This window comes from Primulina tabacum, chromosome 5 (assembly GCF_025594145.1).
Source record: "Primulina tabacum isolate GXHZ01 chromosome 5, ASM2559414v2, whole genome shotgun sequence".
In the NCBI taxonomy this organism is placed as follows: Eukaryota; Viridiplantae; Streptophyta; class Magnoliopsida; order Lamiales; family Gesneriaceae; genus Primulina; species Primulina tabacum.
In genome coordinates, this window is record NC_134554.1 from 19,746,435 (window position 1) to 19,769,573 (window position 23,139).

Consider the following 23,139-nt stretch of genomic DNA (forward strand, 5'->3'; position numbering starts at 1 on the left):
ACATAAAACACAAAATGTCATACATATGGTGTTTTAAAAAATTTACCTATCAATCACAAAGGATTGATGATGACTCCAACTCAGTTGTAAACAACTTAGCTTTTGAAGGATTGACAATCTACAAGCCTCGTATGAGTACTCCTTGCTCAAAAATCAAGCCCACCACCAACTAGGAAGATCCCCTCTAATTTTGCACTAAAAAAATTAGAGGATTTTTCTTTGAGAAGGTTGTGATATCCTCAACAGTTGAAGAAACAAAAAATGGGAGAAATTATGTCAAAATTTTGGCCATGGTGTTTGGAGAGAAGGGAGAGAATTTTTCTTGGTTGTGGAAAAAGCTAAAGTGTAACGTTGTACTGTGCATATCATGCCATTAACTCAAAAGTTGCCTCCAACCCTTCACCTTCCAAGCATGCAATTTGTTTGGACTTGTAACAATTGCAAGGCCCATGAACTTTTATTTAAATATCTCAAACACATTTGAGACCATTTAAACTTTACTTGATTTTACTCAAGCCCACTAGTTGAATAATTATTTCTAATTGGGCTCTAAAATGCCCAATGTTATTTAATTAATTCAACACTTGAATTAATTTAATTATTTGGGCTCTACTATGTCCATTAGTGTTTAATTAATTCAACACTTGAATTAATTTAATTTAGTCCTTAATAATGTTTATGAAAATCACAATTTTCAAATACATTATTTATTTGGCCAACTTTTAATTTATGAATACTTCCATAAACTAAAAGTTACATTCCCCATAATTCTCTTATAGAAGTCATACTTCAATTTTATTTGCGCTTATAAACTCCTTTATAAGCCGTTCAACACATTGAACTATTTTACTTCTCAACGGGATCTAGAAAGCTAGTACTTGTGTGGCCATCAATGGTTCAATGATACAACTAGCCGTTGGTTCACATCTCAATGTGATTCGGGACTAAACATGTCCTTATATGAGGCATACTCCAATTGCTTCATTTTTATTTATCAACTCCTTGATAATAAGAATGTCGGAACTCAAGTCTGATAGTACCCAACCAATCATGTTAAACGCCTAGCAGCATCGCTTACATGATTTCCTAGGTATTAAATGATAGTGCCTGCAAGAACCAATCTATTATGGTTAGCGTACACTACGGTCTCTTCATCTCATCCCGACCGATTAGACAACTATTGGTATATCGAGAGCTGTCAATGAATCGATACTATGTGTCATGTCGTAGTTCCATCGATGGTGTAATCTATGAAACCCCTTTCATAATTACCACCAACACCTCTGATCAGATATTTCAAACTACATACACATGAGATCACATAGGATATCCATATCCGAAAGTAAGTGGTGAATCCCCGAATACAATACATCGACTCCTATATGTTTCGACAAAACACCCAACCTTACCACCTGATGACCCCATGAGAGTCACTAAACAAGTCAAAGTACAATGCTAGCATATAGAGTCTCAATGTTGCCCCGGGTCATAAGGACTAATGGTATACAACCATAAACTAGGACGTTTCCACTCGATAAGTGAGAACCACTTGGAAAGTCCTTTATGGAGGGTTGTTCAGTGCACTCTACAAGGAGAACCTATCTGCATGTTCGGACATCACAATGTCCCCTACCAATGAAACTTGGTACTCACATCACAGATACTAGTCTCAAACTCAAGCGGCCTTTTATCCTTCTTAGCGGCGGCCGAATCGACTAAGAACTGTTTAGAATATACAGTATTTCAAATATGAGTTTCATGATACTCATCATATGAGCATCTCATATTCTTTCTACTATATGTATATTTAAGGACTTTATCTATGCAACAAGCATAGTTATACAGATAAAGATATGCCATAACAATAATTTCAAATATTATTAAAATAAAAATTGTTTATACATAGAGTTTCAACATGAACCCTCGGCCAACACTTGGCTCGACGGGCACCTACTCTAACAGATTGTGGAGGCATGGAGGTAATGGTCACCTCGTCTTACTGTAGATCTTTGGGAGAGGACATCTGTGATTCTTGGATAGCAGCTTGATGAGGATCATCAGTGAAATGAGATTTTGGGGAAACAGATTTTTCTTTATATTTTGCAGCTTCATCGAAGTCAGATAAGAATTTGACTGTCTCGTCAACAGAAAGAGTGTGAGTTTTTGAGGGGCCAATTGGAGGCGGTTGAGCAGATGCATTAGTGTTAGAGGTTGTGTGCGAAACAAGAAGGTGGTCTGGAGCAACTTGTTGACAAGGTTGTTCAGCAATGGGAATATCTTCTGATATAAGCATTTCATTGGGCGGCAGAGTGTTTTCCTCATTCCTTATCAAAGCAGTTTCAATCAGGACCTCTGACGAGGTAGATTTAGTGAGCTCACCAGAAGATGAAGATGGGTGAGTCTGATATGTGGGTTAGGCTTTGGACGTTTCAGAGCTCAGTTCTTCGTGCAATTTTAGTTTGGAGTCATGCTTACTCTGAGCTTTATCTACTGAAAGTTTAAGATCCTGCCTCATTTTTGCAACAATCATTGATAGCGAGAGGACATCCATTTCAAGCTAGGAGATGACAGCCGAGTCATCTATTGCAGTGGGGAAGTAGGAATGAAGTTGTTTCATCTTGATTGGATTATTTCTCTGAGAACACTTTCTTTCATCTGGATTTCTAGAAAATCGCGATGGCCTAGAGCGGTTGGAATGTCATATGTTTCATTCTATTCTAAGATGGACCGTTCAAGTTTGGCAGCAGCTTTGATCTCACCAGTTTGAATTAAAGAGTCAATGTTGTGGTCGTTCGAAATTGAACCCATTGATCAAACATCTCCAATTTCTTCTGAACGATTTCATTGACTCGTTCGCTGGTTAGAACAATGGTGGTATGAATTGAGTTTGTATTTGGTGGTTCTTTAATTAGAATGTTCTTTCCCTTGTCCGTTGGATGGAGGATCAGAACTCCAGAGAGGGAAGATTCAATGTTCGATTCAACAATCTGAATACCTTTGAGCTTTGAGGTGGGAATTTCAGGCATTGGAGGAAGAACCAATGGTGCAGAAAGATGCTTAATCATCTTGATCTTTCTTGGTTTGGGCTTGTCAGACCGTTTCTTCTTGAAGACCTGGGAAACAGGAATGTCGTCCGTGGATTTGTCATCGGAGCTGGATTTTAGGACCAACTTCCTCTTGGTTTCTTAGGGAGTTGAAACCGTTTTCTTTTGTTTCTTTTGTTTCACAAATTCTACCCCAGTCTCTGTTTTGATGGAGACTATTTCCTCATCAATGGGTCGATTTTTCTTGATGAATTTTTCAACTGTTGGCCAATTGAACAACTTGGTCTTTCCAACTTCAGCCATATCTACCGGTGGAACCCCTACATCAATCAGCATATGGCAGATTTGAACCGCAAAGCCTTGATATTGGTTTTCTTTCTTTATCATAGCCACCATGTCTTGAACAGAACATCAGACCAGTTGATCTGCAGATTTGATGAAATGGTGGCCATGACAAGAAATTTTTCCAAAGTTATTTTGTCATATGCACCAGCCTTGGCAAGAACTCATTTTGCCACAATATCAACCAACAGTCTGAATTCGATCTTCAAATCGCGTTTCTGACATGTTGGAGAAGAAATCGGATACTCGGTGATGTAAAAATTTCTTCTTCAAAGTTCAATATTCCCCTCTGGAAGTGTGGAGAAATCAGTAATTCCAGCAGCTGGTAGTTTGAACAAATCACCAAACATCTTCTGGGTGAGTTGAAGATTTTTTCCTTGAATAGCACATACAATTTCTCCGTTCTTCATGTAGGCATAATCGAAGAACTCCTTCAATAGAGTCCCGGAGTATTTGTCACTGCAACCCAAAAATGAACGAAGCCCGAAAGATTCAAGCATATGAAACATGACTTGTATCGGCTTGTTTGTCATGGCAAGGACTGATGCGAAATTGACAGAAACTGTATTGTGAGCAATTGAGGCGGCCATTATTGTGTTTTGAAGAAAAGAAATCGAAGTAAACACCTGTAAAAAGAGCTCATACACAATTTCTCAGAAACTTTCGTTTGTTAGTAGCAAGGTAAGGATGAGGACGATGCAAAATCTGAGTATGGATTTTTGGTTCAGAGAGTCACAAAACAGTCCACGTGGAGGATTATCAGTGGAGGGATTTTTTAAAATTTTGAAAAGTTTTAAACGGCGGTAAAATGATTAATTTCAAATTTCAAGGAGATAGTCGTCACGTCAAACTGGGCAGACGAAGAGTTTGAGTCATTTTTACGAAATGACGTGGAAGTATCGCGCCCAAAAAAGAAACTGAACTGGTTGGATGATATGATTAGAGAGGAAGCGGTTAAAAAAATTAATGTATCGACTAAACCAATATCCCCCCTAAACATGTGCATAAAAAATTTTCTTGGGAGATGAACTAGCGGTAGTTTGACACAGAACTCTTCATATCCTTGTGTCAGTCATAATGAAGGCGGCTCTTCGTATGGTTCTAATCTATAAAAACAAGTAGAAGGGTTAGCCACACAATTACTTGAAACACAACACAGGTAAAGCAAGATGGATAAGGGAAGCATTTCAAGCCAGCCAGATCTAGCTGAGAAGTTAATGGAGTCAATAGTTGAGGCCCGGAAAGCTGCTATGGAGGACAGCGTCCTGGAGAGGACGTTGTCAACCTGGACGAAGGTCCAGGAACTCCAGTCCTCCCTTGGGGGAGGACTTGTTGCTACCCCAAAAGGGGTGGCAACTATGAAGAAGTATCAGCGGCGCCTCCGCATTGCTGATGCTTCAGACATCTTCTCTGAGGAAGGTGTCTACCTCCTCATGCTCTTAAAAGAGCAGAGGACTCTGAGACGAATTTCCATCTCAGAAGACTTAATGCGCACCTCCCTCGGAGGCCTGACCACCTAGTTGGCCTTCTGGAGGAGGGCGGTTAAGAAGGAAATAGATGTTGTACGCTCCCGTCTTCATTAATGAAACTATTTTTATGTTTTATTGTTGTCTATTTCTTTTTATTTCCTGCATTACAATTAACAAAAATAAATCATATAAAGATAAATCGATTAAGCCAAGCGTATTTCGGAAATATGAAAACTTAGCCTCTGGTAACGGTTTCGTGAATATATCAGCTACTTGTTGCTCTGTATGAACATATTCAAGCTAAATCTCTTTCTTCATGACATGTTCTTGGATGAAATGGTGTCTGATGTCAATGTCTTTTGTCCGAGAATGCATAACAGAATTATATGTTATTGCTATTGCACTGGTTTTATCGCAGAAGATAGGAGATTCAGTAGCTTGAATGCCATAGTCTTTCAATTGTTGTTGTATCCATAGCATTTGAGCACAGCAACTTCCAGCCGCAAGGTATTCCGCTTCAGCGGTTGATGTGGCAATGGAAGTTTGTTTCTTGCTAAACCACGATATCAGTCTATCACCCAAAAACTGACATGAACCACTTGTACTTTTCCTGTCGATCTTGCAACCGGCATAGTCTGCGTCTGAATATCCTACAAGATGAAGACTAGAATCTTTTGGATACCAAATTCCCACATTAATAGTGCCCTTAAGATATTTAAGAATACGTTTGACGGCAGTAAAATGATATTGCATGGGATTTGCTTGAAATTGTGTGCATAAACAGACATCAAACATAATATCTGATCGGCTAGCGGTTAGATATAATAGTGAACCAATTAATCCTCTACACATCTTTGTGTCTACTGAGATTCCCCCTTCATATTTGCCCAGTTTGATTGATGAGCTCATTGGTGTAGTGGCTTGAAAGCAATTTTCCATTCCAAATTTTTTCAGCATATCTTTTGTATATTTGGCTTGGTTAATGAAGATATCATTATTTGATTGCTTGACTTGCAGCCCCAGAAAGAAGTTTAGTTCTCACATCATGCTCATTTCAAACTGTTCTTGCATTATCTTAGATAATCTCTCACACAATTTAGGATTAGTTGATCCGAATATTATGTCGCCACATATATTTGTACAAAAAGCGAGTTACCATCTTTTAAGAATTTAAACAAATTTTTGTCAACCGTTCAAATTGAGAAGGCTTGCTCAAACAAGAATTTAGTTAATGTGTCGTACCAGACTTTTGGGGCTTGTTTTAGTCCATACAATGCTTTATCTAATTTATAAACATAATCAGGATGAATATGATTAATAAATCCAGGGGGTTGCTCTACATAAACTTCCTCGTTTAGCAAACTATTGAAGAATGCATATTTAACATACATTTGATATATCTTAAAATCTTTAAATGCTGCAAAAGCCAAGAATATTCTAATTGTTTCTAGCCTAGTTACAGGATCAAATGATTCGTCAAAGTCTATTCCTTCCTCCTGCCTATAGCCTTGAGCCACTAATCTAGTCTTGTTTCTTATTATCGAACCGTTTTCATCCATTTTTTTTCTAAACACCCATCTAGTGCCAATAACATGTACACTTTCAGGACGAGGAACTAGATGCTAGACTTTGCTTCTCTCAAACTGGTTGAGTTCTTCCTGCATAGCCTCTATCCAGTTTGTATCATGCAGAGCATCATCAATTTTCTTAGGTTCTATCTGAGAAACAAATGCTGCATGCATAAATTCATTTATCATTTGATTTTTAGTTGTAAGAGGGGCAATAGAGTTACTGATGGCCAGCTCGAGTGGGTGGTCCTTTTTCCACCAGAGACATGATCCATATGGATTTGGCTCGGTTGGTTGAGTGATTTCATCTTCTTGTACTATTGTCTCTTCCTCTATTTGAATAATTTCTGGATCATTTGTCTGTTGAGTTTGTTCTTGAGCGGTTGGATCTTGCTCCAAGATGTGTTCACCTATTTTTCTCAAAACTATATTTGTCATCACTACTACCTTCAAGGTTAGTAGCATCAAGTTTATTACTCAAATCATGAATGATGCTACTAATGTTGTCATGACATATGGATGATTCATCAAATACAATATGTATGTATTCTTCAATAGTGAGAGTTCTTTGATTATAAACTCGATATGCTTTGCTCACTGCTGAGTATCCCTAGTAAGACAGCATTCATCTTTTACATCGAATGCGGTTAGTTGCGTCTTGCCAATATTATGAATGAAACACTTACAATCGAAAATGCGGAAATATCCAACTTCTGGTTTCTTGCCGGTCCATATTTCATATGGAGTGGAGTCTTTTCATGATTTTTATTGATCATAGACCGATTTTGAGTATAACAGGCTGTATTGATGGCCTCCGCCCAAAATCGGTGTGAGATACCGGATTCTGCCAGCATGGTCCTAGTTGCTTCCTTTAATGTGCGGTTCCTTCTTTCAACTACTCTATTTTGTTGAGGTGATCTTGCAGCTGATAGTTCATGTTTTATGTCATGTTCTTCAAGCTAAGATGAGAGGAATTGGTTCAAAAATTTAGTTTCTCTGTCACTCCCGATTCTGTCTACTGCTTTAGTTTTCTCGTTTTGAAGTCTTTTGAGATGCTTGATTAGCTGAGCCGCGGTTTGATCTTTGGAGCTTAATAAAGTTACCCATGTAAATCTGGAGAAGTCATTAGTTACCACAAGAGTGCATTTTTTTCTCCCTAAGCTCATCATCGATATCGATCCAAACAAATCCATGTGAAGAAGTTACATGCATCTTGCTGATGAGTTTCTTCCTTTGTTCTTGAAGGTTGAGCGAACTCGTTTACATTTACCCACATCTCTACCTTTATAATTATTACTAAAGGTGATTGTTGGACCTCTGTAGTTGACCACTTCTGATAAAAAACTTTTTCTTCCAGTCATGTGTCTAGAATAACCACTATCCAGGAACCAGATGGATTCTTCCAAGTCTTTTTTCTTCGATGCCTGAAATTATTTAAATAAGAGATTGGTACACTTTCTTATTTGGGTCCTGAGCTTATTAGACCCTTAGGGATCCACACTTGAATTATCCTGAAGGATTTTCCATGGTGTATCCTAAGGTGAGTGCGTTTATGTGCATAATCAGGTGGTGTATGCAATGTATTTTCTTTTTCAGTATGTTGTTTTGACCGTCTGTCATTGTCACTTAATCTGTACCTCTTTTGAATAGGTCGGTTGTTGTAGTAACGGTTAGGTCTAGTTATTGAGTGATATCCGGTTGAACCTGAATCTCTGCGGGCCCAGACTGAACCATTGTGAACAATAGTATTTGGCCTGCATCTGAGCCATGAACGGTTGGATTTAGCACTTAATTTCGACGTATCTTAAACCACATCGCCTTCTGTTGTTTTCAAGATTTACATTCTGAATGCCTTGATCTTCAGGCTTATCGTGTTCATATACCGTACTAGATTTGACAAATTTAATTGGTTTTAAATTGTCTTTCTCTAATAACGGTTGAGTTGGTGCTCCTGAGGTGCTGCATTCATTGATTCTTTAACCTAGTCGAGTTCTATCTCCGACCGATTTCTGCATCTCATGCATCCTGTTAAGAGAGGCAGAGGACTTGTTCCATGTGTTGACCGTGTTTATCAACTGTATGTTTTCTTTTAACGTGGCATGGAACAGTTTACGCATGTAATCATTCTCAGCCGCCAGTAGACTTAACTTTAGTTTTAAACCGTCAATCTCATTTTGCTGCGAACAGCTAGAGATAGTCAACTTGTTTTTCAAATCTTGTTTGATTCAGGATCTTCATTAGCCATGAGAACTCATTTACAATATCATGCTGCGTAGTCATTCGAACTCATTTACCGTCTCATCTTCGCTTTCACTGGCTGATTCTTCGGAAATGGATCTTTCTGACTCTGAGTCATCCCATTTACCTTTATCTTTTTCTGCGACCAGGACTCGTTGATTCTTACTTTTGGTGTACTTTTGGTCATCTTTAGGCCGTCTCCTGGCAACTGGTTTCTTTTCCTCTTTTTTTGGCCTATTGCATTCTGCAATAAAATGTTCCTTCTTTCCACAGTTCAAGCAGATCTTTTTTTAAATAAGGTTTATTCATCTGTGATTGATTCTTACGCATGAATTTATCAAACTTTTTAACAAAAAGGGACATGGATTCATTGCTTAGTAGCTCATCCGATTTCTTATTTATGGACTCTTCAACCGGAATAGTCACGTGGTAGCTGCCAATGTTTTTATTTTTTGGGAGGTGGATGGCTCTTCTTCAGTTCATATTCCAAGCTCGAACTCATATGCTTTAAGGTCTGCAAAGAGATCATGGAGTTCTAGCTTGTTTAGATCCTTTGACTCTCGCATTGCTATGGTTTTTACATCCCATTCTCTGGGAAGAGCTCACATAACCTTCAGAGCAATTTCACGATTGAAGTAATCTTTTCCCAATGAAAAATGAGTTCGAACTAACAATACTGCTGAACCGTTCGTCAAATTCTGCGAGAGTTTCTCCGGGCTTCATTTTTGCATTATCGAACTTCTGGATAGCAACCGTCAACTTATTTTCTTTAGTCTAATCGTTGCCTTAACACAATTGTGTGAGTTTTTCCCAGATTTCCTTTGCTGTGGTGCAGGTCTTGATTTTGACAAACATATTTTCGACTTTAAGGTTTTTATGATGTTTATGACTTTTATGCTTTTAAGTGGTTAAGATGTTTTATGCTTATTTTGAAAAATGTTAAATTTAGGTTTGGTTGACGTTTTGGGTCCTGAGCTTATTAGACCCTTAGAGATCCACACTTGAATTATCCTGAAGGATTTTCCATGGTGTATCCTAAGGTGAGTGCGTTTATGTGCATAATCAGGTGGTGTATGCAGTGTCTTTTCTTTTTCAGTATGTTGTTTTGACCGTCTGTCATTGTCACTTAATCTGTACCTCTTTTGAATAGGTCGGTAGTAGTAATAACGGTTAGGTCTAGTTATTGAGTAATATCCGATTGAACCTGACTCTCTGTGGGCCCAGACTGAACCATTGTGAACAATAGTATTTGGCCTGCGTCTGAGCCATGAACGGTTGGATTTAGCACTCTTAATTTCGACGTATCTTAAACCACATCGCCTTTTGTTGTTTTCAAGATTTACATTCTGAATGCCTTGATCTTCAGGCTTATCGTGTTCATATACCGTACTAGATTTGACAAATTTAATTGGTTTTACATTGTCTTTCTCTAATAACGGTTGAGTTGGTGCTCCTGAGGTGCTGCATTCATTGATTCTATAACCTAGTCCGGTTCTATCTCCGACCGGTTTCTGCATCTCATGCATCCTGTTAAGAGAGGCAGAGGACTTGTTCCATGTGTTGACTGTGTTTATCAATTGTTTGTTTTCTTTTAACGTGGCATGGAACAGTTTACGCATGTAATCATTCTCAGCCGCCAGTAGACTTAAATTTACTTTTAAACCGTCAATCTCATTTTGCTGCGAACAGCTAGAGATAGTCAACTTGTTTTTCAAATCTTGTTTTTCTGCTTTGGCTTTATTGAATTGCCGCGATAGTCATTTGAACTCATTTACAATATCATGTAGTGTCGTGACCAGGTCTTCTCTTGTGAATTCAATAGATTCAAAGTTAAATACCATTTCTTCTGTGGATTCAGGATCTTCATTAGCCATGAGACACTTTACCATCTCATCTTCGCTTTCACTGGCTGATTCTTCAGAAATGGATCTTTCTGACTCTGAGTCAGCCCATTTACCTTTATCTTTTTTTGCGACCATGACTCGTTGATTCTTACTTTTGGTGTACTTTTGGTCGTCTTTAGGCCGTCTCCTGGCAACTGGTTTCTTTTCCTCTTTTTTTGGCCTATTGCATTCTGCAATAAAATGTCCCTTCTTTCCACAGTTCAAGTAGATCCTTTTTTAAATAAGGTTTATTCATCTGTGATTGATTCTTACGCATGAATTTACCAAACTTTTTAACAAAAAGGACATGGCTTCATTGCTTAGTAGCTCATCCGATTTCTTATTTATGGACTCTTCAACCCGAATAGTCACGTGGTAGCTGCCAAGGTTTTTATTTTTTGGGAGGTGGATGGCTCTTCTTCAGTTCATATTCCAAGCTCGAACTCATATGCTTTAAGGTCTGCAAAGAGATCATGGAGTTCCAGCTTGTTTAGATCCTTTGACTCTCGCATTGCTATGGTTTTTACATCCCATTCTCTGGGAAGAGCTCACATAACCTTCAGAGCAATTTCACGATTGAATAATCTTTTCCCAATGAAATGAGTTCGAACTAACAATACTGCCAAACCGTTCGTCAAATTCTGCGAGAGTTTCTCCGGGCTTCATTTTTGCATTATCGAACTTCTGGATAGCAACCGTCAACTTATTTTCTTTAGTCTAATCGTTGCCTTAACACAATTGTATGAATTTTTCCTAGGTTTCCTTTGCTGTGGTGCAGGTCTTGATTTTGACAAACATATTTTCGACTTTAAGGTTTTTATGATGTTTATGATTTTTTTGCTTTTGAGGGATTTTGAGTGGTTAGGATGTTTTCTGCTTATTTTGAAAAATGTTAAATTTAGGTTTGGTTGGCGTTTTACGATTTTATGCTATGAATTACTTTTTTTTGGAATTTCAAATAATAGTTGTTTGGTTTAATAAACATGCAAAATATTAATAATTTAAATGTATAGTGTTTTCGGCCGAATGAATTAGAAAGAATTTTTTTTTGTACTTTTAAAAGAAAAATGAGTGGTGGACGTTTCAAATCCAGTATGGGTCATGATCTTACGAAGAATACTTGGGATGGATTCAAAGCTTTCGCTCATGCTAGACTACGCAAATGGCATTGAGACAGATCTAAACATCAACAAGTTCCACCAAAACCAACATGTACATTAAATGAATGATATAACATATCTTATAGTATCGAAAATGTTTAGTTGTAAAATATATGTGTAAACTTATTAAAGTTTTTAGATTATGCTTTATCAAACCTACGCATATAGCAACAGCTTTCCATTTTTTACTTCTATGTATTTACTTTTTATTTTCTGTACAGTACATCAATTGCCTCTGTGAATTTCTTTTACTTACATGATACTGAACTTTTCTTTCTTTCTTCTTACCACGAGCTCCAAACAACTTCTATTATTCATATACTTTAATTTCTTTTATTAATCACTAATTGTCGTAATCTATTCGATTGTCTTACTCATTAAATTAACTCTCATATTTAAGTATCTTAAAAAATTGAGTTACCAAATTCATAAATATGTTAGACTAAATTTTTAATTAAAAAAACTGACATAAATTATCTCCCAATTTTTGTTTTTTTGACATTTATATTTGACACGATTATTTTTTATTAATACCTTAGAAACTTGAAATATTTATTGTTCGTTATAAAATTTAATTACGAAAAAATTACTAATTAATTTTTTAATTCATATTTACTTATTTATTACACGTTAACAAAAAATAAATTATTAAATAAGACCTCCTGAAATATGAACACATGTTTAATTCATCAGGGAAAAAATATTAAATACTCATATTATGAACTGTAAAACTGAACTAAGACCCTCAAGAATTGAGGTCCTCTTGCCCAGTAATAACTAATAACCAAATGGAGAAAATTCCATCCACAACCTTTGAACATTGCTAAAATACGCCGGTGGCTTCCTTACCCGGCATCTCTTCCACCTTTACGCTCAATCTGTCAGTTACGTACTACCGAAAAAGAAAATTTATATAAGACTCCACAACCACCGCCACGTCAGCTACTCACACATTTCACGCCGCTATCAAGCCTCGCCCGCCACGCCACCAGGAGCACCTCCGCTGTCCGTCGCCACGTGGCGGGGCCGATTACAGCTAATTTGATGCCTTTGAATCATTTTGATGCTGAAATTCCTGCGCACTTTCGCGTAAGTGAAAGGTGAGAAACCTGAAAAGCGGTAGAAATATGCGAAATTCCTCGGTGGAAATGGAGTAAGGCTTGTTGCTGAAGCTGAGTATTAAATGCATCAACCGGTGCAACAGCAAGGAGTATCGAATTCCATTCGTGATTGGCATTTTGTGCTGCTGATTGAAATTCCTTCGCATGTTGGGAAACGGGTATATAATTTAAAGATGCGCGTTCCCAAAGCCCGTTCGATTTCCCTTTGCCTTTCGATCTTTTCCTCTCCCTTGACGTTTCCCGAGCAGTTTTTGTATCCACCTTCTTCATCGAGAGGTCCACATTTTCATTCCGGAGTTTTATGTTCTTCGATTTATCATTGTTTTCATAGTGAAAGGAAGGTGAATCCTAGCAGAGGTATGTTCACTTGCTCGACTGACGTGGTTTATGCTACTTACTATAAAGTTTTTCTTTCTTCTTTTTTGGTCATCGGTTTCCATGAAATGTTGTTGAAATTGAACATCGACAGTTTTTTGTCGTTTTGATTATGACTGATATTTAGCTCTATTTATTGCTCGAAAGTTTTACTTTCTTGCATGGTTTATTCAGGGCGGACTCTAAAATTTAGTAATGATTCAATGTAGCTTTAGTGAAAAATTTTAAGTTTTTGGAAATATCACCTAGAATTTATTGGGTCTCGGTCCGCGCCTGTTTCATGCAAAGTTGTTTTTGTTCTTGAGTTGATTTTATAATAGTCAAGCGTCCTTTATTGGTTTCTACTGTTTATCACATGTTTTCTGAAGGATATATTTAGTCGGTGACAGAATACGTCTCCATCAAATGTTGAGTGAAAGCATTTATTTTGTAAACTTTCATATGATGCCTCCATTCTTGGTGAAATACATCAATTTCCTTATGATTGATTTTTCTTTATTAACTATGTAATAGAATTGAACGGCAAAATCTCTCTGAAGAACTATGGTAGAAACATATTTTAAATAACATGTAATCCGCAGAGAAATGGGCTCAGAATTACTAATTTGATCTTCTCCTGCTGATTTATTTCTAATTCTGTAGATACCATGTTGTGAGTTAATTACGTTGGTGTTTGATTTTCAGCAACATATTTTTTTTCCATTTCTTTTCATTCTTTGTTTTTTTAGTGGAATCAGGCAATAATCAACTTCATACAAGTAATATAATGGAGAGCAAACCATTGCAGTTGGATGGGACTGGCTGCAGCGAGGGTGATAAGTACCCATCGGTGTGGTCATCCTCAGGAGGGCAGAAGATTGTTAGTGGAAAGAAAATCTTTTGCAATAGATCTTTAAACATGAGGAACATCGTCGCTGTAGGATTTGATATGGATTATACTTTGGCACAATACAAATCAGAGACATTTGAATCACTTGCCTATGAAGGCACAGTCAGAAAGCTGGTCAATGATTTGGGGTATCCTAATGAGGTTTGACTATTTTATTGGTACTAAACCATTTCCGGTAGAACAAGTCTAAAGAATGAAAGCATATAATGATGTCTATAGATGAAGCAGTAATTAATGCAAGTAATTTTAGTTACATATTATAATCTGAATCCCCACTTCTCCACAATCTTACACGCAAAAAGAACTTTGCCTAGTTTGTTTTGAGAATGATTTTATGCGGAGGTGTCATTGTTTTTATGTTAACTTCCTATCTTCAATAATGAAGATACGTAACGTCAATTGGCTTTGTGTAGTTGCTGGAATGGTCCTTTGATTGGACTTACATGGTCCGAGGACTAGTTCTGGATAAAAAGAGAGGCAATATATTAAAGGTAGGTGCAGTTTACTTGTAATGCATTTACCATTTTTGGTTCATTTTTTCTTTTTCAATTTGAAATCTGGTTATATGTACTTGTAATTCTCATTTGGTACGATTAACAGATGGATCGACACAAATATGTAAAGGTGGCTTATCATGGATTCAGAGAGTTATCGAAGGAAGATAAAGTTGCCACTTATGGAAATACGTTAATTCGTGATTCATTCGATGAGCCTGATTATGCTCTCATCGACACCCTTTTTTCTCTTGCGGAAGCTTACTTATTTGCCCAACTTGTTGACTTCAAGGACAACAATCCAGGAAAAATTCCAGCAGAGTAAGAGAAATACTTCAGCTATGTATGGTTTCGTTTTCAGTTTTTCACTAATATTTTCTGAAAATTTATTTTCAGAAAAAATGGAAATTATGATGTATGTTTGGTTTTATTTTCTGAAAGAGATATTTTCTACTTATGTATTAAATCATGTAATAAATTTGTGACTTAGTTAATTTTTTACAGAAAGATGTGGTATTTAAAATTAAAATCATATTATATTGCATAGGGATGAAATAGAATAACACAATTGTTATTGGGGATGATGACAATCTGAATATAAAGTAATAATTGCTTGCGGGAAGACAAAAATGTTAAAATGCGAATTTGAAAAATAAGTTGAATTTCGAGGATAAGAAATTGGGCAAGTTACAGCAGAGTTTAAGAATACTTTATGTTCCAGTATTGGTTAATAACAATTTGGGAAGCAAAAAATTACATTAGGGTGAGGCCAACACAGCCTGTTTTTTATATAAAAATTAAAATATACACTGATTTACAACAAGAATTACAATAATAACATCATAATCCTAGTAAATTAATAATATGCATTATTAATATAGTAAATCCAAAGCTATATATATGTATATATATATATATATTTTTCCAACATCTTGGAGATCAAGTATATATATATATATATTTTTCCAACATCTTGGAGATCATTCCTTCAATTGTTGTACTATCAAGACTCTAGGTAAATACATCGTCAAGTTGGCCCTCCGTCGAGATATAAGGTGTACAAATTAGTCCATGATCCAGACATCCATTTAGACTCCTCCTAATGAAGTACCTGTCTACCTCAATGTACGTCGTCCGATCGTATCGAACGAGATTATGGGATATTTTAATGTTAAGCTGTTGTCATAGAGTAATTTCATGGATTCTTCCCACTTTATTTTCAGGTCCTCAAAGTATATTGATCCATGGGGATTCACATATTCGCATAGTCATTGCTCTGAACTCTGCCTCTGCATTCGATCTTACTACTCTGTTTTGCTTCTTACTTGTCACAGGTTAACCAGCATAATCTACATCACTGTACAATTTAAGAGCCATTCACCATTTCTCTGTAACAGGATTGTCTTACTTGGATTCCTTTTTAGTTAATATAGTGACCTATTTACAATCTGCAAGCAAATTTCTTAGGGATTATGCTTAAGTTTTCTTACCACACTTACAATATGTCTAGCCTGGTGAGCTAAATATATGAGCTTCCTTACTAGCCTATGATACATTTCTCTGTCCATTGCTGGATCTTGCTGTCGAGGGCTGGATCTTGATTTGTTTCACGAAGTTTGTGATTCGTGTTAATTGGTGTGGACGCTATTTTTCACGTCGACTTTCCTGTTTCCTTCAAAATGTCTGTGAAATAAGAATGCCTTTGCTGGAGTTCGCTACTTCAATTTCGAAAAAATACTAATGTTTACCAAGTTCTTTTATCTCAAATTCCCAGGCTAGACATTTTTTCAGGGCTTTTTCATTGTTTCCTTTCATAATTATATCATCAACATAAACCAAAAGAGTTGTTACTCCTTTGAATATGAGTGCTTGATAAAGCATATGCTTAGCTCAATCAATCTAATTCACCGAAAATAGCTCAATCAACCCCGTGGTTGACTGCGTTAGGCATGCTTAATGCTCAATAAACTACAAGCTTTTTAGTTTAAACTTTCAACATTAATATTGCATTAATTTAATAATTAATATAACAAAATCGAATAATAGAACTTTTATGTTGAATTTAAACAATCAGAAATTCTTTTCCCAAAATAATTCACACTTCATTCCTTTTTCTCCAAATAAACTCGAATTAAATGAGTTTGTTTCAAATAACATAGAAGATGATTCACATGAAGAATATGAGATTGAATCAAAGTCTGCCAAAGAGTTGGACAACGTTTAGCTTTTTTTATATGTGATATAATTAATAATTATATAAAACAATTAATAATTTTAATTTTAAAACTTTTGTGTTTTTAAGAATTTGATAATGTAAATGCTTGGTTTTAAGTTTGTTGTGTTTATAGATGATTTTATGTGTTTATTTACGCTTAATATTCAATGAATCACGCCTAAATTTGTAATGCTTGTTCGTGTTTTTGAACCTTGGTCCTCACTCCTCAATCATTGTGAGTGTCTCAGAAACTGTACATTTTCTATAGTTAATGTTTAACAAATTGATCATTTTGCAAATATCGGTAAGGTTACTCCGTCGTAGTTCGAATCAATAAATATCGAAGCAGATGCAAAATCTAACAGGTTTTGTCTGCTGTGACAGAGAATATATTTGCCTTCTCACTTCTGGTCCTGGATAATAAAATTGGCTAAAACACATTTGTTTGAGGCACTGGTATATTTTCATGTTGTATTGAGGCTTCTGCTGCAGCTTATTGCTATTAACTACTGTTCTTGAAAATAGATTCCAAGGAGAAAAATGCTTGAAACCGTTGGAGGAAGAGAATCTAACATAATGATCATAACATAAATCATAGTATGAATTTATGTATCTTTTTAGGTTTGAAATGCCAACATTATGCTTCTGTTACCATACAAAGCTCGATTATATTGACTTAGGACATCATAAGATTAGATGATTTCCTGCCTATGCTGGGCATTAACATTTGTTCCAACATATTGATTGATTTTCTTTTCTAATATATTTAAACCTTATATTGATGTTTTGCACGTACTGACGTGGCAGATATAGTCACATGTATAAAGATGTTCGAGCTGCAGTTGATTTGTGCCATCGTGACGGGACACTAAAGAAGATGGTTGCAAAAGATCCGAAAAGGTATCCTTAATATCAAATACCACTTTGAAATCCAGAATAGAATGTCTTTCCAAATAAGGCTTAACTGCCTGAAATTTGGCTCTATTTGCTAATTATCTTTATTAATTTAATCAATAACTTGGCTTTTCTTTTGTGAGCGGATATACTTCTCTTCTGTCTCATATGGTTTTCCATCTTTCCTATTTGGCCTGAAACAGGCATCTACTTTCTGCTACTGCTAATTAGTTAAGGGACATGTTAAAACTACATTTATACATCTTACATGACAAATGCTTATTGTTATGTACAATTTAATAAGCGGTCAATCGTGTGAACGAATGCCACCACTTTAAAGAGAGTTCGGGTTTCAAAAGAAATGAACGTTAGGACTTCTTAAATATGCAAATACTCCTACAGCAGGATTGTCATTGGCTTCACATATTTGAGATTAAAATAGCTTCATATAGCTAAGTTACCATTATATGAACATTCTAATGGAATATTTTTCGTACAATCAAAGAATTTTCCTGTCACGTAATGTTGATATTACCACGTCTATGTGGGGACTATCATTTGTGGAACAGAGATTATGATTGCTAGCACATGAAAATTCTTATATTAATCACCATATTTAATTCTCTGAAAGAATGCTTAATGTTATTAAAATTATAGATAGAAATGACAAAATTGTTGGACTTCATTCATACGAAATGTCAAATCTTCCGGTCATGTTTGTTGAAAATGACAAGCTGTGGTTCTAATTCTCTTTATTTCCTTACCAAAACAAAAATCTTCATTAATTGTAGCTGAACCATTTTGGCTGAAATTGCTCTGTTTATGCTCAATACTTGCAGGAAGTCAATCTTATGTTCAACGATTGTACTTGTTTACTTTCCACACTTTGTACCATGCTTCTTCTTGTGGCCTGATATGCTTAGAAGTCATCTTTGTCATAAAATGTTCTGAGCTTTGGCCTCTTGATTTTAACTTAGTTCCAGATTTCCATTACCAAACATAATTTTCAAATTTCCATGGTAATACATGACTCATGTCATGGGTATTATAGAGTGATCTTGTCCTTCGATACAACAATGTTTGTGCATGAATAACCTCTTGCAAATGATGAGTTCAAAGAATGGGAAGATCTTGTTGAGAATTTTTTGTCACCTCTGCTGATTGAAGGAATAATAATCCCAATTCCAAGATCAAATCTTTATTTGTCCATTATTTTGTGTTTCCAGATATATCAACGAGGACACTTCACTAGTTCCCATGCTAAAGATGCTAAGAGACTCTGGTCGTGCTACATTTTTGGTGACTAACAGGTATTGATTCCATGAAACTGGAGCTATGAGTATGTGTTCCCTTTCCCTTCTCAAATTTAATGAACTCCCATTGTTTTTTATTCAGCCTTTGGGATTATACAAACATTGTAATGAACTTCCTGTGTGGGCCACAGGCATTGGATGGTTGTTCCGCGTCAAATTTTGACTGGCTTCAGTATTTTGATGTTGTTATTACTGGCAGGTAATAAGCTTTTCCTGATGCCTGAAAGTCTTTCTGTGGCGGTGCCTAAATGGTGTAATATTTTGTCAATTTAGTGATATTTTTTTTGTCATTTTAATTTATCACTGAACCAGATTTAAGTGACCGAATGGTAATAAGTTGTCTTAATGATTTGGTGGGACTATACTGTCTTTACCCTCACAAACTATTAAGCATCTTCATATCAATTCTTTGTCATCAATTTTGCCCAGTTATATTTTATCTCTGAACCAAATTCAAAAAGAGCAGCGCATAGAGAACAAACAACAGCAAATCATAATTCTATCAATACGGTGATATTTCATTCATTAACACAAGGATCACAACATAGCGGATGGATTTTAGCATCCATTCACAACAACGAAAGCACTTTTTCACTCTTTCATGTACCATGGGATTTCACTTGGAAAAGAGAATGTTCCGTACTAACTTTGGAAAATTAAGCCGGTTATTTCGGTAATGGGGGCATGTGGGGGATTGAGTTGCAAATGAGTTTCCTAACTTGCTGCAATTCATCAAATGAAAATGCGTTAGCAATCTAAGATATTGATGCATCGCTTCTATGGTATTTCGTATCTCACTTCATAATAGGTGCAAAACTCTCTTCCATAATACTTTATTAGTATTTGTCGTAATGGACTATTCTCCTGAAAATTTTATGCCTTGATTTTTTTCAGTGCAAAACCAAGCTTTTTCCATGATGAGAATTGTGCTAATATATTTGAGGTTGATCCTGAGTCAGGAATGCTTCTTAATACTGATAATGGAACCCCTATGCCTCAGGTTAGTCTATATCATCCTGGTCTTTTCTGAATTGTGTGCCATTTTTCTGTGAATTGAGTTCAATTTTTTAATTAATCCCAGGTGGGTGCTTCTTTGAGACTTCCATTGAAGAAACTAGACACAAACTTCCAAGTTTTTCAGGTAAATATATACCTAACAGTATACAAAAATCTAGTCATTAAGTGAAAGAAAATCGGCAGGACTTAAGTTTTATTTTCTGTAATTGTTGATTCTTCATTCTGCTGCTTTATTGTGATTTTTTATTAAATTACAATTTCAGGGAGGAAATGTGGGTCATCTTCACAGATTACTGTCCATAGAGTCAAGCTCCCAGGTAACCTTTCTTCTTCATGAAGATGTCTTTTCTTCCAGTACTTTTGGTGTTTTTATTTTGTTTAAATATATTTGCTATTTCAGGTGCATTTAAAATGCCAAATTCATATTTTAATGCATGGAGGCACACATGGCATTTTTTGACAATTGTAGGCATAGTTTTCTAAAACCCTAGGTCGTGGATGTGAATTATGCAATGGCAAAGTTTTATGGATTCAACTTTGGTCATGAGTTTCTTCTTGCATGTGAGTCGAACCTCATCATTCAAGAAATGAAGCCACCTGGAAGTATTTCATTTTTAGGCAATATATACCAATATAAGAAGCTGTTGCAAGAATGCCGAATGAGTTTTTAACGACTCTCCAATTATACACTTAACTAAAACCAAGTTAATTAAAAAATAATTGAATAATCACTCCTATTCACTTCTTGAAGGGTAAATTTGTTTCCTGATAATGTTTAGTTACTCGCAGTGATATACGTGGGGTATAAGGTGAAACTTTTAGTCCTCTGTTGCCAAGGTTTCATCAATTGGAAGCTTTATGTCTTTTACGTCAGTTTGTGCGAGTACTCATTTTTCGCCGTTTGAGTATTCATTCTCTGTCACATGTTAGGTGCTTTATGTTGGGGACCATATATATGGAGATATTTTGCGCAGTAAAAAAATTTTAGGTATGTTTCATTGTTTCTCACATTATTGCGATGCTTCTATATGTGTGTGTGTGTGTGTGTGTGTGTGTGTTTTCTGGTCGTCTTCTTTAACCCTATACTTTGTGCGTATATTTTCTGGTTGTCTTCTTTAACCCTATACTTTTACTTCTTCTAAGGGTGTTGACTATAAGTAACTTGACAAGTAAGTTGTGTGTAATATGCCGAACGTTTTTCCACATGACAGAAGCTGCCATATGTTCTGTTTTGCGGTGTACAACTTTTTATTAAGCTGAATTCATAGTAATATCAGGTGTACGGGAACTTTAATTGAATCTTGTATGCACAAGTGATATAGTTTTGGAAAAATGTTTTGAGAAATGTATCTGGAAGATAGTAATACATTGGATAAGCATCTTATAGTCCTTAGGCTTTGAAAAATTATGTTTCTTTCTGAGCTTGTTTCAGAATAATATCATTATTTTATAGGTTGGAGAACAATGCTAGTTGTTCCAGAGCTCGAGAAGGAAGTCGAACTTCTCTGGACATTAAGGGATACCCGCAAGGTAAACTACCTTGTCTGTCTGACTGACCTTATTTGGACTGCGGTTGATCGTTCGATGATGGGTCGAATACTGCAAATACCAGTGCATTTGTCCGCCTTTCATCTCCTGATATAAGATTTATAAGCCTTGAAAGAATTTTATTTTGGGTTTTACTCAATTCTCTCAGGTTCTATTGAATTGATTAGATCTTCGTTAGACGGTGCAACATTGGGTCTGATAAAGCGATCAACTTCCCTGATCTTGATTTGGTTGTCTTTTTTATTCTAAACTATGTATTTCTTTTAGCAACTTCAAATATTGAGGAATGAGCGTGATCTCATCGAAGACAAGATCCACCATATAAAGTGGTCTCTGAGGTGACTTTTCAACTCTTTGTCGTTCTTCTGCTGTGAAATCCGGCATTGCCTTACAGCTTCAGTTGTCTAGTCATTCTGAGCGCTGCTATCCCAAATTCACATATACTATTCAACATATAAAAGAGGGGGAAAAGTTATGTCTTCTTCTCATGGAAAAATTGTGCATCTCTTTTTAGGTTTGATGAGGTGAATGTTGTAAATAAGGAAAACAAACTAGCCGAGGTTGAAAAATTGCAGGTTAGTAAATAATATGGTGATGACTAATGAGTAGCATCAGATTCTTTTGAGTTTTAACATGCATGGTATAAATTTGAACAAAGTTAGTGCATGAAGGAGAAGCTTTTACTGATCAGTTGTTCTTTGCGGATCTCTATAAATGTCAACTGCTGACCTAGAAAATACCTTTCCTGAAGCTTTTCCAAATTGTTTTCATACCAGTTTCAGCGAGAAGAAGTGCGGTTGAGTCATCAACAAGCTCAAAGAGAATGTCATCAAGAGGTAAGAAGTTGCTATTAGTTGCTTATCTTTAGCATGTAGCAAAAATACTTTATCCGTGATCATTGCAAGAATCAAGTTTTACGTATCATCAAATATGTTCAGTTAAACAAGCTTCTAAAAAAAATTAATGTTCAGTTTCACAAGGTTTGGGGACAACTGATGAAGACTGGCTATCAGAATTCTCGCTTTGCACATCAGGTCAGACGTCGAAAAATCAATAGCACTTGCGTGTTTCCTTTTATTGTCGACTTTAAATCACTTTTGTTTGGAGTGTTTCAGGTGGAACGATTTGCTTGCCTTTACACTAGCCAGGTTACCAATTTGAGCTTGTATTCCCCAGACAAATACTACAGGCCAAGCGAAGATTTTATGCCTCATGAACTCAATATGATCGCATCGTGAATAAATAAATCACTATATTCTGTAATATTGGTTCTTCGGAATCATAGTTTTTGATTGGTTTCCACCAGAAATGTGGAATAGGTTTTGTGTTATCGTACAACTGTTAATATTTCCCAGTTGAAATTGTAAATTGTTTCTGGTTATATATGATCATCGGTTTGAAGATAATCTGAAAATAAAAACAAATGTTAAACTGTTTGGAAAAATGATATATATACTAGAAATAATATCCATAGAAAAATATACGTTGGAGTAATTAGAATTCAAAATAAAATTAGTTAACTCAACATAAAAATGATAATAATATTGTAAATTTTAACGGTTTGTGTTA

At 35.9% G+C, this 23,139-nt stretch overlaps 1 protein-coding gene across 3 annotated transcripts; it reads left to right on the forward strand.

The window, feature by feature from the left end:
- The first annotated feature begins 12,473 nt into the window (after positions 1–12,473).
- LOC142547243 (uncharacterized) lies at positions 12,474–22,970 on the forward strand. Of its 3 annotated transcripts, none has more exons than XM_075655416.1 (17): positions 12,474–13,182; positions 13,929–14,230; positions 14,503–14,580; positions 14,690–14,904; positions 17,606–17,698; positions 18,919–19,002; positions 19,088–19,204; positions 19,900–20,005; positions 20,087–20,146; positions 20,286–20,339; positions 20,953–21,010; positions 21,476–21,552; positions 21,838–21,908; positions 22,085–22,145; positions 22,347–22,406; positions 22,542–22,604; positions 22,686–22,970. In XM_075655416.1, the coding sequence occupies exons 1-17, from the start codon at positions 12,888–12,890 to the stop codon at positions 22,806–22,808; spliced, it is 1,917 nt and encodes a 638-aa protein (XP_075511531.1). In that variant the 5' UTR covers positions 12,474–12,887; the 3' UTR covers positions 22,809–22,970. The 3 variants fall into 3 exon arrangements, with proteins under 3 accessions (XP_075511531.1, XP_075511532.1, XP_075511533.1); XM_075655417.1 differs by having other exon boundaries at positions 12,475–13,182; positions 13,938–14,230; XM_075655418.1 differs by lacking the exon at positions 12,474–13,182 and adding an exon at positions 13,699–13,852 and having other exon boundaries at positions 13,938–14,230.
- Positions 22,971–23,139: the final 169 nt, after the last annotated feature.

Bases quoted from the DNA above. Each gene is read 5' to 3' on its own strand.
- LOC142547243 (XM_075655416.1), top strand. From the start codon at position 12,888: ATGCATCAACCGGTGCAACAGCAAGGAGTATCGAATTCCATTCGTGAT. The intron at 14,905-17,605 runs GTAAGAGAAATA...CTGACGTGGCAG, and splicing joins CCAGGAAAAATTCCAGCAGA to ATATAGTCACATGTATAAAG. The intron at 21,909-22,084 runs GTGACTTTTCAA...ATCTCTTTTTAG, and splicing joins CATATAAAGTGGTCTCTGAG to GTTTGATGAGGTGAATGTTG.